At 37.3% G+C, this 13,571-nt stretch overlaps 2 protein-coding genes across 4 annotated transcripts in view; both read right to left on the bottom strand.

Moving 5' to 3' along the window:
- plpp2a (phospholipid phosphatase 2a) overlaps positions 1-7,709 on the bottom strand; it is a 35,487-nt gene extending 27,778 nt beyond the window's left edge. The window contains exon 1 of the mRNA XM_079612833.1: positions 7,348-7,709. Within this exon, the coding sequence (XP_079468959.1) occupies positions 7,348-7,441 (94 nt within the window). The 5' untranslated portion in view covers positions 7,442-7,709. The remainder of the gene's footprint in view (positions 1-7,347) is intronic.
- A 5,524-nt stretch (positions 7,710-13,233) lies between these two features.
- The window catches only part of LOC306998587 (interleukin-31 receptor subunit alpha), a 21,705-nt gene continuing 21,367 nt past the window's right edge, over positions 13,234-13,571 (bottom strand). For all 3 annotated transcript variants that reach the window (XM_079612774.1, XM_079612775.1, XM_079612776.1), the window contains exon 15: positions 13,234-13,571. This exon is cut by the window's right edge. The gene's annotated coding sequence lies outside the window, so the exon portion shown is untranslated.

Raw genomic sequence — 13,571 nt, 5'->3', positions numbered from 1 at the left:
TGTAAGAGTGAAAGTGTGTGAGTAATACTCAGAGGTATGCACTCATAGAAATGGCCGTTAAACCTGAAATATCTAATCCACACATACGAGACCACCTCCCTTTTCTAATCCTCCTTTCTTTCTTTCTTTCTTTCTTTCTTTCTTTCTTTCTTTCTTTCTTTCTTTCTTTCTTTCTTTCTTTTTTTCTTTCTTTCTTTCTCTCTTTCTCTCTCTCTCTCTTTCTCTCTTTCTTTCTCTCTCTCTTTCTTTCTTTCTATCTCTCTTTCTTTCTTTCTTTCTCTCTCTTTTTCTTTCCCTCATCTCCAGATATCACCACCCACATCTCTCCTCCTGCTCTCTTTTGATCCCTCGTTCTGTCGGTCCTGTGGTTTGTGGTTTTTGTTTCATGCATTCTGAGTGTTCAGCGGAGGGAAGACAGATAATCTGATTCGTCCATTCCTCCGTCCACTAAACCTGACACAGCTTCAGCAGTTTTCTCATAGGGAGTCTGTCATATTTGGGAGATATCCTACCACATCATAAAATAAAAATAAATAACCATCAAGATGCAATATTTTATAATAATTAACTTTTGATTAACATTTGGGTTTACCGTTCAAATTTATGGTCCGTAAGATTTTTTTTTTTTTTGAAGAAGAAATATATGCTTTACTTCAGCAAGGATGCATTAAATTGATCAAAAGACCCAGTAAAGACATTCATGTTACAAAAGATTGTACTTCACACATGCCAAGTCAACATGAATTTAAAACGGACTATTTAGGGCTACCTGTTCTTATTGTGAATGATTTATCGGTGCATGTCATTGCAAAGAAAAAGAAAAAAAAGGATTTGCACTGATGCACATTGCACACTTAGAAAATAAAGAAATAATACACTATCCAGGCACCTTTGGCATGATATTTTCAACGTACTATGATCTGGAAATCCTACTTTTGCATAAGATAGTTTGCAAATTGGGATGAAGCCAGTGAGAATAAGCTGCATGACATGAAAAAACTAAGTTTCCAGCATATCCAATTATTTTAGCCATTTGTTGCTCATTTGCTCATTTGTGCCCACAAACATAAACACAATGAGGAAATTTGGTCAGATCTGACAGACTTAAAAAGCATCCGAACACAGATGTAGGGAAGGGAAAATTGAAGCATGGCTTAAAAGAAAAGGAAGGAAAGCATCTGATAAGAATTAAATATGGAGCCTTTAAGCGTTTTGCACAACAGCTTCTCTGAAAATCAGAGGATTTGGGTTAAATCACTTTGGCATGTTATCTGATGTTATCTGGCCAAGGCCGTCCCAAACTAATTCACAGAGAAGAGAACAAAACCCACATTTCAAATCAAATGTCAAGAGCTCGTTCTCACAGCCTCATCAATCAATATAAAAGAAAAATAAATATCTCGTGCAATATTTATCTGACAACTTCTACTGAACCATCACAAACAGACCTTTCTCACAGTTACTCACAAATTTGAGGCAAACAAAAGCGTTTTGGAAGCACGCAAACTTTCTCAGATCCAGATCACGTCTGAAGGATTTGAAGAAAATGTTTTTTTTTTAACTATTAAAAGGATAGTTCACCCCAAAATTTCCATGTCGTCTACTTTAGACATTCTACCTTTGCAACTAAATGTCAACTAGGGTGAGGTAAAGACTAAATGTATTTTTCTTCAATTTAAACTCTATAGTCCGGTTAGGTCGAGGAAATCCTGTAATTAACATTCTTCAAGCTGGTCAAGTTTGAGAATTCTATAGATCAGAGGCAAATACTTGAAGTAGCCGGAGCATTTCCAATAAGTCAGTAGGAATCATGGGACATACAGGAAGAGGAAATACAGGACAGCAGAGATTCTTAACCTCTGCATCCTGTGGAGGACTTTATGAGCAAAACACACACACCAACTCATGAATTCTTCTAAAACTGCTGATGCATAAAAGGAAAGAGGAAATCAAGTCATAGAGATGAAGTTTCACTGCCATGCATCCCTGTACACCTTAAAAATTAAGGTTCTTTATTGGCAGTGATGGAGAATCTTAAACATCTATGAATCTTTCCATTTCACAAAAGGTTCTTTATTGTGGAAAAAGGTTCTTAAGATTTTTAAAGTGTTCTTCACACTAAGAAAAAGTGGTTCTTTCACGAACTGTTCACTGAAAGGTTCTTTGAGGAACCAAAAATGGTTCTTCTATGCTATGGCATCACTGTGAAAACCCCTTTTCGAATTGGAGCTTTTATTTTTAAAGACACACTATGCAGTTTCTGTTTTGTCAAACAGCGACCCCTAGAGTCGCTGTGGAGTACTTGTATTTAATGTTTCTGTCGTAAATACCACTCACGTTTTCTTTTTCTTGACTCTTCCGACCGCGCTTTATTCGTCGACTGCTATGATTCACGTCATGTGCGTGCTAGCGTCTTCCATAGAGGTTGGTTATGTTGTTGATATATGTGACGTCGTGCCGTAAAGCAAGTCGTGATTCTCGCGAAATTTTGCGGGGCGCCACCTCTCAAACCTGCATTGGTTTTGCTAGCTAGACTATAATGCAATTTCAGAGCCAAAAGTGAACAATATCCTCTGAAAATACAATTTAGACAAACTGAAAGAAGTGCCACTTACATCTTCTATATCAGCAATTATATCGACAAACGTTGTTATTTTCCCCTCAAATGCTTCTCTATACAAATCCAGATGGACGGGACTGGTGTGCGTGAAAATCATTAATATGATATTCAGTTGGTGTTTATGGTGGTTGATAGGTGCTAGTCACTAATCACTAAGTCAAGTCAAAAGAGTTCAGCTTCAAATTCCTATTGGCTCAGATCTACAATTGCATGATCTAAGAAGAAGAAAATTTTTTTTTTTTTTTTTAAATATATATTTCATAACAATATGACTTAAAAAAATCAATAATGATAATATTACCAATAATAAATGAAATTGATTAATCGTGATCAATCACATAAAACAAATCTAACATTTTATTTTGGTGGAAAATTGAAGGGTTTATAATCACTTCTCATTACAAAGTTGGGAAGACGGTTGGCGCATGTTGTGACTCAAACGCATGTTATAAGCGATCCACAGATCTGCAATCTCAGAGATGTGGAGCAACCGTTACTATGAACTGAGATGCTGAAAACACCGGCTCAACACAGTGCCGCGGTTCATTCTGAAACACGCAGCGCATATATTCAATTAAATCACAGACTTTGCAAGTTGATAACTGCAATTTCATTTTTATGTTAATTAATCATGCAGCCCTGCTCCGTATATGAGCATCAAACTCTACAATAATTCAGCCTTTCTGGCCTATCGGCCACTCCGGATAACCAAACACTGACGTCACGTGTACGTATTTTCCTTTGTCTGGACAGACACGTAAATGTAGATGACTTGAGAGCAATCCCTATCCGCTGTTGACAGTAGAATAGCGTGTGACTTGCACTGACCTGATTCTACAGCAAGCCTTGACACGCAGCGGCGCAGCACATGTACAGATGCAAACAGTGCAGCAAGAATGTGCAGACAAACACATTATTATTTTGGCCCACTTTGTTTGAGTTGGTCTTTCCTGACAGTTCACACTATCGTCTTCCCACTGAATGGCACAGGTGGGGTTGTTTACCTAGTATAGGCCACGTCCCACACCGTAAGGACATATCATTCACAGTAGCCGCGTTTCCATTACCCCTCAAATTGAAATCACGCCAAATGGAAACATGTCAATTTCGCAAAAACTCCCATAAAAAAAAAACGGGTTTTCCTTGCCATTAATGCATGGATACACACCTACGTCTCCTTCCATTAATATTAATGGCTATTAATGCAGTGAATTTTGTAATGACTATTCGCGAGAGGGGAAAAATAAGTTTCAGTCGCATAATGGAAACGCTGTCATTTCGCAATACTTTTTTTATCTTTTTTAACTGTTTTGCGCAAATCTGTAATGGAAACGCGGCTACTGTCAGTCTCTGCTGTCTATAGAAGAAATTGGCTTTGTTTACAATTTTTTTTTTTAAAGTACAGTAAGATTTAACCCATAATGTTTAATTTCATTGTTGTTCATTCAAATAACCAAGACCAAAATTCAGTTTCAGAAGTAAAAAAATCCCATTTATTTTCTCTACAAGGGGAGAGAAGCTCGTTTTTTAGCTATAAGTTATAACAGACATTCTGTAAACCAGGTTATTAATCAATACGCTTTTGTTGTAGCAGTCAGACCGCATTATTACAACATTTTTTACAATAATTTTGTTTAACAGCGGAATTGATGATAAAAACGATAACCAGTCATTCTTAATATTTGAAAGCCGATAATCGATATATTGGCATATAAATCGAAATCCAATTTTAGATGGTCATGAGGGTGTAACTTCATTTTGGATGTGCTTATCCTGTAACAACGTGATAAAACACGGGGGTTCAAAAAATTCACACCTTTTTTTCAAGCAACTCAAAACCATTATGTCGAACAGTTTGAAAATATGTTGAAATAATCCATTATTTATCGGCTTTAGAATATCAGACAAATTTTCTTATCGGCTCATTAAACGACACCATTAAAAATGAACATATCGGCCGATATATAGTGCATCCCTAAAATTTGCCAATGATGTGAGATGGTTGGTTGATTCACACCATTCTTTTATGAAAGTGTTTTCATTATAATTTATGTAGCCTATGTACATTTTGCACTTATTAACTGTAGTTTCCTTTTCAAAGTGATCTATTCTAAATCATATTTCAAGCAACTCAAAACCATTATGTCGAACAGTTCACACCTGGAGTGTTTCAGCCGAAGGAAATAATCAATTATTTTTGGGTTTTAGAATATCAGACACATTTTCTTATCGGGTAATTAACGAAAACATATCAGCCGATAAAAGGCTGCATCCCTAAAATTTTGCAACGATGTGATTGGTTGGTTTGTTTCATTGTGTATAGCTCTTTTAACAGACACTTTTAAAAGATTATTATGGGAAAAATACTTCTAGAACCAAGGCAAAAGAAAATGATAAAGTGGGTGAGCACTGTCACACTATACAAGTTCATACAATTCAAACACTATATTCCAAGTATTTTGAAGCAATTAGTTAGCTTTGTGTGAGGAATAGACTGTTATCACTAAAATCTTCCCCTCCATCATAGTCAAACCTATCATAAGTCATATGGACGACATTTAGTGCTTGTATATTTCTTTTTTGAATGTATTGGTATTGGTATTTTCGGGTGAACTATTGCTTTAAATAAAAACAGATCCCAACACACCAACACTGGCACGGATATAATGATTCTGAGACTCATCTGTCCTCATCTGTGAGAGAGTTTGCTGAGTCAGCAGCGGTTAATGAACACTTCTTGGATGTAAATCTGACTCACACTAAGTGAACCAAGTAAAACTGATTTACAAATGTTACGCTGAGTCATCTGGACAGGTCTACTAGACCACACAGAAGAACTGAAGCATATATGAGCTGCAGTAAAACTCGGCCTTTAGAAGGCATTGTTCACTTCAACTATAATTATGCATGGAGAAGACACTCCTAAAGGTCAGCATTGTTACTGTGATGGATGATATAGCCTGTGCTTCAGTAGAGGAGCGCATAAGATAATGCTTGCACAGGTCATTTGAGCGGTGTAATATTACAGGTGTTATTACTGTATGTCCGGCCTCAAATAATAGTTGGTGGTGAAATACAAAGCAGAATCTCAAATCAAAGTTACAGCGGCACAGAAACCATATAAAAAACAGGAATGTCAAAGAGTAAAGGGAACACGTCACCAACAGTTATTATGATTGCTGCATCTGAACTAATAATTATGGAAATAAAGAGTTTCAGTCTTTTTGTAACATAAGATTGGTTCATTCAAATAAAGCACTGCATGTGTGAACATGCTCCGAAGTGTCTGACGGTGCACTGATTTATAAATATTATCAGATGGTACAACTATGGATTGATGGGGCCCAAAAGTCTGAGACTTCATTTTTTTTGGAAAACAATGTACTACAAAACATCCCGTTTTTGACGTATAATGAATGATTCTGCTCTATTTGTAGGTTACTAATCAAATGCAAACTACTGACATTGATCATGTGACTCTTTGTGTGGACGGTCAGATGTTCTTCTAATGACGCTCAACATCTCAAATCATGCTGGAGAACATGATCATCAGGTTTTGTACATGTCATAAATTAATTGTAATGAAAATTTTAGTATTTAATTAGAAAAGAATGTATTATCATATGTGACCCTGAATCACAAAACCAGTCACAAGTTGCACAGGTTTGTTTGTGGCAATAGCCAACAATACATTGCATGGGTCAAAATTATAGATTTTTCTTTTATGCTAAAAATTCTTAGGATATTAAGTAAAGATCACGTTCCATGCAATTTCAAAAAATGTGACTGGTTTTGTGGGCCAGGGTCACATAAATGTATGATGGTATTACCACGGTACTGCAAGGTAAATACCACTCAAAAAAAAAAAACTGTATTATAGGATGTAAATCATTATCTACATTATTGAGGGAGACACAATATGCAGAATTATTTTCAATGTCAGATTTTACGTTTGGTCCCCCCAATCTTGAGAATTTGGTTACATCCTTGCTATGTTCCTGTAGTTTCGCTTCAAGTGGCATGAAATACATAATTATCATGTAACATATTATTATAATAATATGTTAAACACCAGACAAATAAATGTTACACTTCAGGTTTTATATTGCTCAACATAATACCTTGTATAAACCAGTCACTTAAATAAAGGTAAATTAGAAAGATAAAGTCGTAAGCTCATAAAAAGAAAATAATGTATTAATCATTGACGCATTTAAAATGCAATTAAAAATGCAATTTATACCAAATAATTATTCTATGATGAATATGTTTTTAATTTCTGGAAACAAAGTCATTCTCTATTTTTGACCTTTCCATTAAAAATGAATATTTTTGTTCAGGTCAAATTGAGTAGCCATGAGAATTTGCAAGATACACACTTTATTTGTCCTTTAAAATGTTGGGAATGTTTTGATTTAAGTACATGTAAATAAGTGTAGGAAATGGTGTGAACTTTAAAAAAAATGCATGAACCCAAAATAAAAACTGATATTATGAACTGGGCATATTATATTAACAACTGGGACATACAACTTTTTATGTCAGACAATGGTCATAGTCACTGACCCAGATATAATGTGTTGTGTGAGATGTGCTTGTATCCTATGGGAAGAAACAGAAGTTAAAGGTGGCAGGTGAACGTTGGTGAACTCAGGCTGGATTTCACAATCATCGGCTTAGAACATGTTAGACAGAAGTGCATATATGTAATAAAAGATCCGACTTACCCACGAGCACACATACAACATCCATCAGCACAATAAACAGCTTGTTCTTCTTCAGCTCTGACATGACTGTGATCTGTTGAGCTCTTCTGGGCATTATGGAAACTGAAGCGACTCGTATGATATTCGATGCGCGCGTTCTTCCGGGTGTTCTGTGTCACCTGCGATAAAGGTGAGCTGATGATGTAACGCGTCCTCGCTAACGCTGGAAAATTTCACAGACGTGAGTTTCACAGAGTGAACAAAACGATTGAAAAGTGAAGACTGAACCGCAAACTGTTGAACTGACTTTACTCGCCCAGGTACACGCCCACTGCTGACGTCAATCTGTGCTCTCTCTCTCTCTCACACACACACACACACACACACACACACACTGAAGTTGAAGAGTGAAATATAATAGAAGATTAACTCGTTCAGACTAGTGTAGCCAGTATAACGGTGTGTAGCAGGCACACACAAATATAGCCTAATATTGATAATATTTCTTGTGTCATTACTCTAAGAAAATGTAGCTATAGCGCGTGGAGATTCATATTTTGTAAATAGAGTGGTTAATTATTTATTTATTTTCGCAAACAAAGCACTCGCGTCGCTTCATAAAATTGAGGTAAACCACTTGGGTCACGTGAATTATGTTAAAGGCAGGGTAGGCGATTTATTCCCCCAATTTTTTTTTGTTAAGCTAGCTGAAAGTCTCTTCACGTCCTGATAGCATATATATATATATATCGTCTAAGACCATAAAATGTTTGTCCAATCATTGCATTCGGTCCTACCTGCCTGTATGTATTTCCATACCTCCACGCACCTGCTCACGCAAATATCACACATCATCAGCGCGTTTCATTCAGCGTGTTTCATGCTCAGATTTAGACAGACGTCTCAGAGCGCCGAAACAGCAGCAACTTTTACAGTTCCTCCTGAACCAAATCAACCAGCCTATGCTGCATTCACGCCAACTACTGTCATTTGCAAGAGATTGGAAACCCGTGACGTTTCGTGACTCGTATGCGTTTCAGTGGCAACACTATCAACGCTGAAATGAATCTGCAGCAGTCAGGTGGTACAGGTCAGCGCTCTTTAAGTTTATGTTCATTATTATTGCAATGTTATGTGCTTTGAGACATGAGGTAACACCGTCTCTCGTGACTCTTTTGTTTGCTCCCTGCTCTACATGTTCATGTGTTTTGAAACTTTTGAAGGAGTCGTGACTTTGGAGACGATCTGAAGGGAGGACGAGATCTCATGCTTTCAAAGCTAGCTCGCTATTGCTAGCCTCTCAGAAAATTGCCAACCCTACATTTAATGATGTCTTTATTACCTTTCTGGGGCTTGAAAGTGGTAGTTGCGTAGGCTGTCAATGGAGGGACTGAAAGCTCTCAGATTTTGCACTTAATTCTATGAAGCAACACAATTGCTTTGTTTGTGCAGAAACCACAATTTACCACTTAATTTACAAAATATTAATCTCCAATGTGAATTCACGAGAGCACCACGATGCATGCGTGTTGTGTTAAAGCTACAATATGTACGATTTTTGAAATTCCAATTTTAAATAATGGCTCTTCCCTGTTCACTTGTCGCTTGTCAATGATGTAATATCGCGTTATCCCAGGTTTCTGCTCGTACTTCAAACATTATGGACCATGGCAAGCAGACTTTGGGACAAAAGGAGAACTAAAATGAGGATCAATATCAGATTATTGCAGTCATCATATACATACAGCTCACCAGTATGTCATTCTAATGTTGATCTAGCTTACTGGTAGTCTCATACAGACAAACACATATAATAACTTTATAACTTTCAACACACTCAAATGCAGTTTATTGTGATAGTGTAGACCAAGTGAAACAGCGCTGCGTTACCTCACAAGTTTCATTCGTCTAATAAACTGACCTGTGTGATAGCAATTCTGCACTTGTGGGGAGTTCGGTAGAATGAAATGTCCTTATTCCTTTATATCCGCGGGACTCTCGTGTGACGCTGCTATCTCTCATTAGCAATCGCAACTGCTTCATAGCACAGTCATGATAAAAACATCAATGTATTCACTTATCCATAAACATTATTAGATCTTTCAGCATGACAAGTTCCATAATTGTGCTTATGCATCATCAAACTACACCTTTGTACACCTACAGGAAGCTCTCAGATTTCATTCAAATGATCTTCATTTGTATTCTGAAGATGAACGAAGGTCTTACGGGTTTGGAACGACATGAGGGTGAGTAATTAATGACAGAATTTTAATTTTTGGGTGAACTATCCCTTTAACAGTATCCTGTCTAATAGCATAATTTGGATGTAGTTTAGTATTTTTTCTTCTTCTGTTAATTACATTGTATACCATCTATGGATGCCTTTCACAGCAGTTATTAAATTATGCTACTTCAACAGGAAAAGATGTGCAAACTTGTCTCACACAATAGAAAATACACATAAGATTGTTTATATATCCAGCTTATTTAGGTTCTTGAGTAAATTAACCCTAATAATCACTACGCCCTTTTATTAATCTTATTCCTTTGTCCCTAGGATGTTTTGTCAAGTTGTGCCATTGCTCTGATAACAATAGGGAAGTTAAATACAAAAATACCCAAAGTTAACAAAATGTCTACACAGAGAGAAAAAGCCAACATGCACTTATACTTTTTCATTTCTCCATACATGAAAGATCTACACAGAGCAGTCAAAGTGCAAAGGAAATAGCTATGATCAATCACCACACCCAAGAAATATCAATAAATATAACCAAAGTCCAACGTATGCTGGCATTTTCAAGCGCTCAACACACTCAGCACATGTATAGTCTATGTATATGCACATATTTCCTCAAATTGAGTAGCTGTGTTTACTTTCAAATATTAACCTTTGTGACTTGAGATAACAATAACACAAGGCGATTTTCTGTTCACTTTATTAGTCAAATAACAATAGCATGTGCTTTATCAGAATATATACATACCTAGCCTTGAGAACATTACTACAGGAATGACAAATAGTGTGCTAAGCATTAATCCATTCCTTTTTGAGCCACATTTGCAGGCTGACAAATTCCTGAAGGACTGGTGGAATGCAAGGAGTATGTTAGCACAGTTCTGGCAGGTCAGCGTGAATATCCATCTATTGTCAACAATAGCACATTTCATCCACAATAAATATTGCTGCACCAGCTCTGGCACACAGCCGATCTGCGCTCTTGTCACCGAAGATCAGCTCTGTGGAGCCGGACGTATGCGTGACACTGCCCTGGCCCGTCTGTCCAAACAAAGAGGGACTTTGTCGGGAATTCCAGTCGCAGGAAAGATGGACCAGCGGTGGTGAACTCTGGCCTAAAGCCACAACATTCCCAACAAAATGTTCCCAATGCTCGCCTAGCGGCCCTCTCGCTGTCTTTCCCTCTTCCGTAGTCTGGTTTATCTTCAGATACAGCTCACAAAAATTAACTTTTCACATTATTTTACAAGGGGATTGCTTAATTCTATTCATTTGTAAAGTAAACAATACCTGACACTTTATTAGGTACACCTGTTCAACTTCTCGTTAACACAAATATCTAATCAGCCAATCACACGGCAGGAACTTAATACATTTAGAGATGGTCAAGATGATCCGCTGAAGATCAAACTAAGCATCAGAATGAGGAAGAAAGGTGATTTAAGTGACGTTGAACGTGGCCTGGTTGTTGGTATCAGATGGGTATCAGAGTGTTTCAGAAACTGCGGATCTACTGGGATCTCAAGGGTTTACAGAGAATGATCTGAAAAAGAGAAAATATCCAGTGAGCGGCAGTTTTGGTTGGATCTGAAAGAAAGGCAACAGTAGCTCAAATAACCACAAATTACAACCGAGGTCTGCAGAAGAGCATCTCTGAACACACAACAACTGTGAAGCAGAAGAGATCCAGCAGCAGAACACACACCGGTGTCACTCCTGTCAGCTGAGAACAGCAAACTGGGGCTATAATTCACACAGGCTCACCAGATTTTGTACAATAGAAGACTGGAAAAACATTTCCTGGTCTGATAAGTCTCGATTTCTGCTGCGACATACAGATGGTAGGGTCAGATTTTGGCGCAAACAACAGTAAAGCATGGATCCGTCCTGCCTTGTCTCGGCGGTTCAGGCTGCTGCTGGTGTAGTGATGTGTTGTATATTTTCCTGGCACACTTTGGGCCTTTAGTATAACACGTGTCAAAAAGCCCAAATCATATCAAACTGCTTTCTTGAACATGACAATGAGTTCAATGCTCAAATGGCCTGCGTGCTGCTATGGACCAAATGTTTCCAGCACCTTGTTTACAAGAAGAATTAACCACAAGTGGGGGTCCAGTCCTGGCAAGGTGTACATAATAAAGTGCCCGTTGAGTGTACGAGTGTACACGTGTACGCACGCACGCACGCACACACACACACACGTTCAGATCAGGTGGGGTGTGTTAGCAGCTTAAGTTCATATATATATGGCTAATGACACAAATGTTAATTTGTAAAAAGACTGGATCAAGATTAGCTCTAGATTATTTCTAGACAAGTTAGATCCAGTTTTGTTGCCAGATTCTGTCAGATTTTGTCTGGCAAAAACACATTTGTTTTGTCTGGATTGTTCTGCCTGATATCCAAAACCAGTTAGAATTTAGTTTTGTCTGATATATAAAAAAACTCACAGTTAGAATTTAGTTCTGTCAGATATCCAAAACCTGTTAGATTGAGTTCAGTCTGATAACCAAAATCATAGAATTTAGTTTTTTCTAATACAAAAAAAAAAGAAAACAGTAAAAATGTGTTGTTCTGTTTGAAATCCAAAACCTGAATCGAGTTCTGTCTGATATTCAAACCCAGTAAGAAATGTGTTCTGTCTGGTTACCAAAACACATTAGAATTTGTCAAATTTCCAAAACCAATAAGAATTTGGTTATGACTGATCCAAAACCAGTTAGAATTTAGTTCTGTCTGATGTGATATCCAAAACCAATAAACGTTGAGTTCTGTCTAAAATCCGCAAAAATCAGTCCTGTGTCATATAGTGACAAAAATCAGTCATGGGCGGCAGTGGCTCAGTGGTTCATGTAGTTTGTCTACAAACCGAAAGGTTGGTGGTTCAATCCTCGGTTCCACTTGACCAAGTGTTGAGGTGTCCATGAGCAAGACACCTAACCCCAGTTGCTCCCGACGAGCTGGATGGCGCCTTGCATGGCTGACACCGCCGTTGGTGTATGAATGGGTGAATGTGAGGCTAAATGTAAAGCGCTTTGGTGGCCATTGGGTCTGTGAAAGCGCTATAAAAATGCAGTCCATTTACCATTTTACCATATATATATTTCAAAAAACAGTTGTTGAGTTTAGTTTGATTTCCAAAATCAGTTAGAAATTAGTTTTGTCTGGTATCCAAAACCAGTTAGAATTCGTCAAATTTCTAAAACCAAATAGAGTTGTTCTGTCTGATATCCAAAACCTGTTTAGTTTGATTTCCAAAACCAGTTAGAATTGAGTTCCGTCTTAACCAGTTAGAATTGAGTTCTGACTGATATCTAAAACCAATTAGAATTGAGTTCCGTCTTATATCCAAAACCAGTTAGAATTGAGTTCTGTCATATCCAAAACCAGTTAGAATTGAGTTCTGACTGATATCTAAAACCAGTTAGAATTTGTCAAATTTCTAAAACCAAATAGAGTTGTTCCGTCTGATATCCAAAACCTGTTTAGTTTGATTTCCAAAACCAGTTAGAATTAAGTTCTGACTGATATCCAAAACCAGTTAGAATTTACTTCAGTTTGATATCCAAAACCAGTTAACAATGTATTTTGTCTGATATCCAAAACAGTCATAAACTAACTCATCTAATCAGCCAACGGCCAGATGAAGGCAGGACAGAGTAAAGCAGGAGACGACAGGTTTAATGCGGCAGCGCTACAGTTAACACCATCAGAAATACACAATACACATTAATAAACAGGAAAATGTGGTCCCTCTTAAGTTAAACAGGTGTGTATAATTCAAAGATGTGTCCGTGATGTGACCAGTCCCACGAAGGGGAAAGTGTTGTCCCATCTGGGACTGTCTGTCCTTTACTATGTCAGAAAAACACACTAATTACAAAATGTAACAGTAAACCAAATATCACAAGACGAAAGTAACAATGTGAATACTTTTCAAAGCACCATAAGATAATAAAAATGAGAAAAGCAATATGCTGTCAGTGTCAACAGCACTTTTTTA

The sequence above is a fragment of the Phoxinus phoxinus genome (assembly GCF_949152265.1).
Source record: "Phoxinus phoxinus genome assembly, chromosome: 5".
NCBI classification, from domain to species: Eukaryota; Metazoa; Chordata; class Actinopteri; order Cypriniformes; family Leuciscidae; genus Phoxinus; species Phoxinus phoxinus.
The sequence above is the reverse complement of the archived record's forward strand: the minus strand, read 5'-3'. Positions and strand labels throughout refer to the sequence as shown.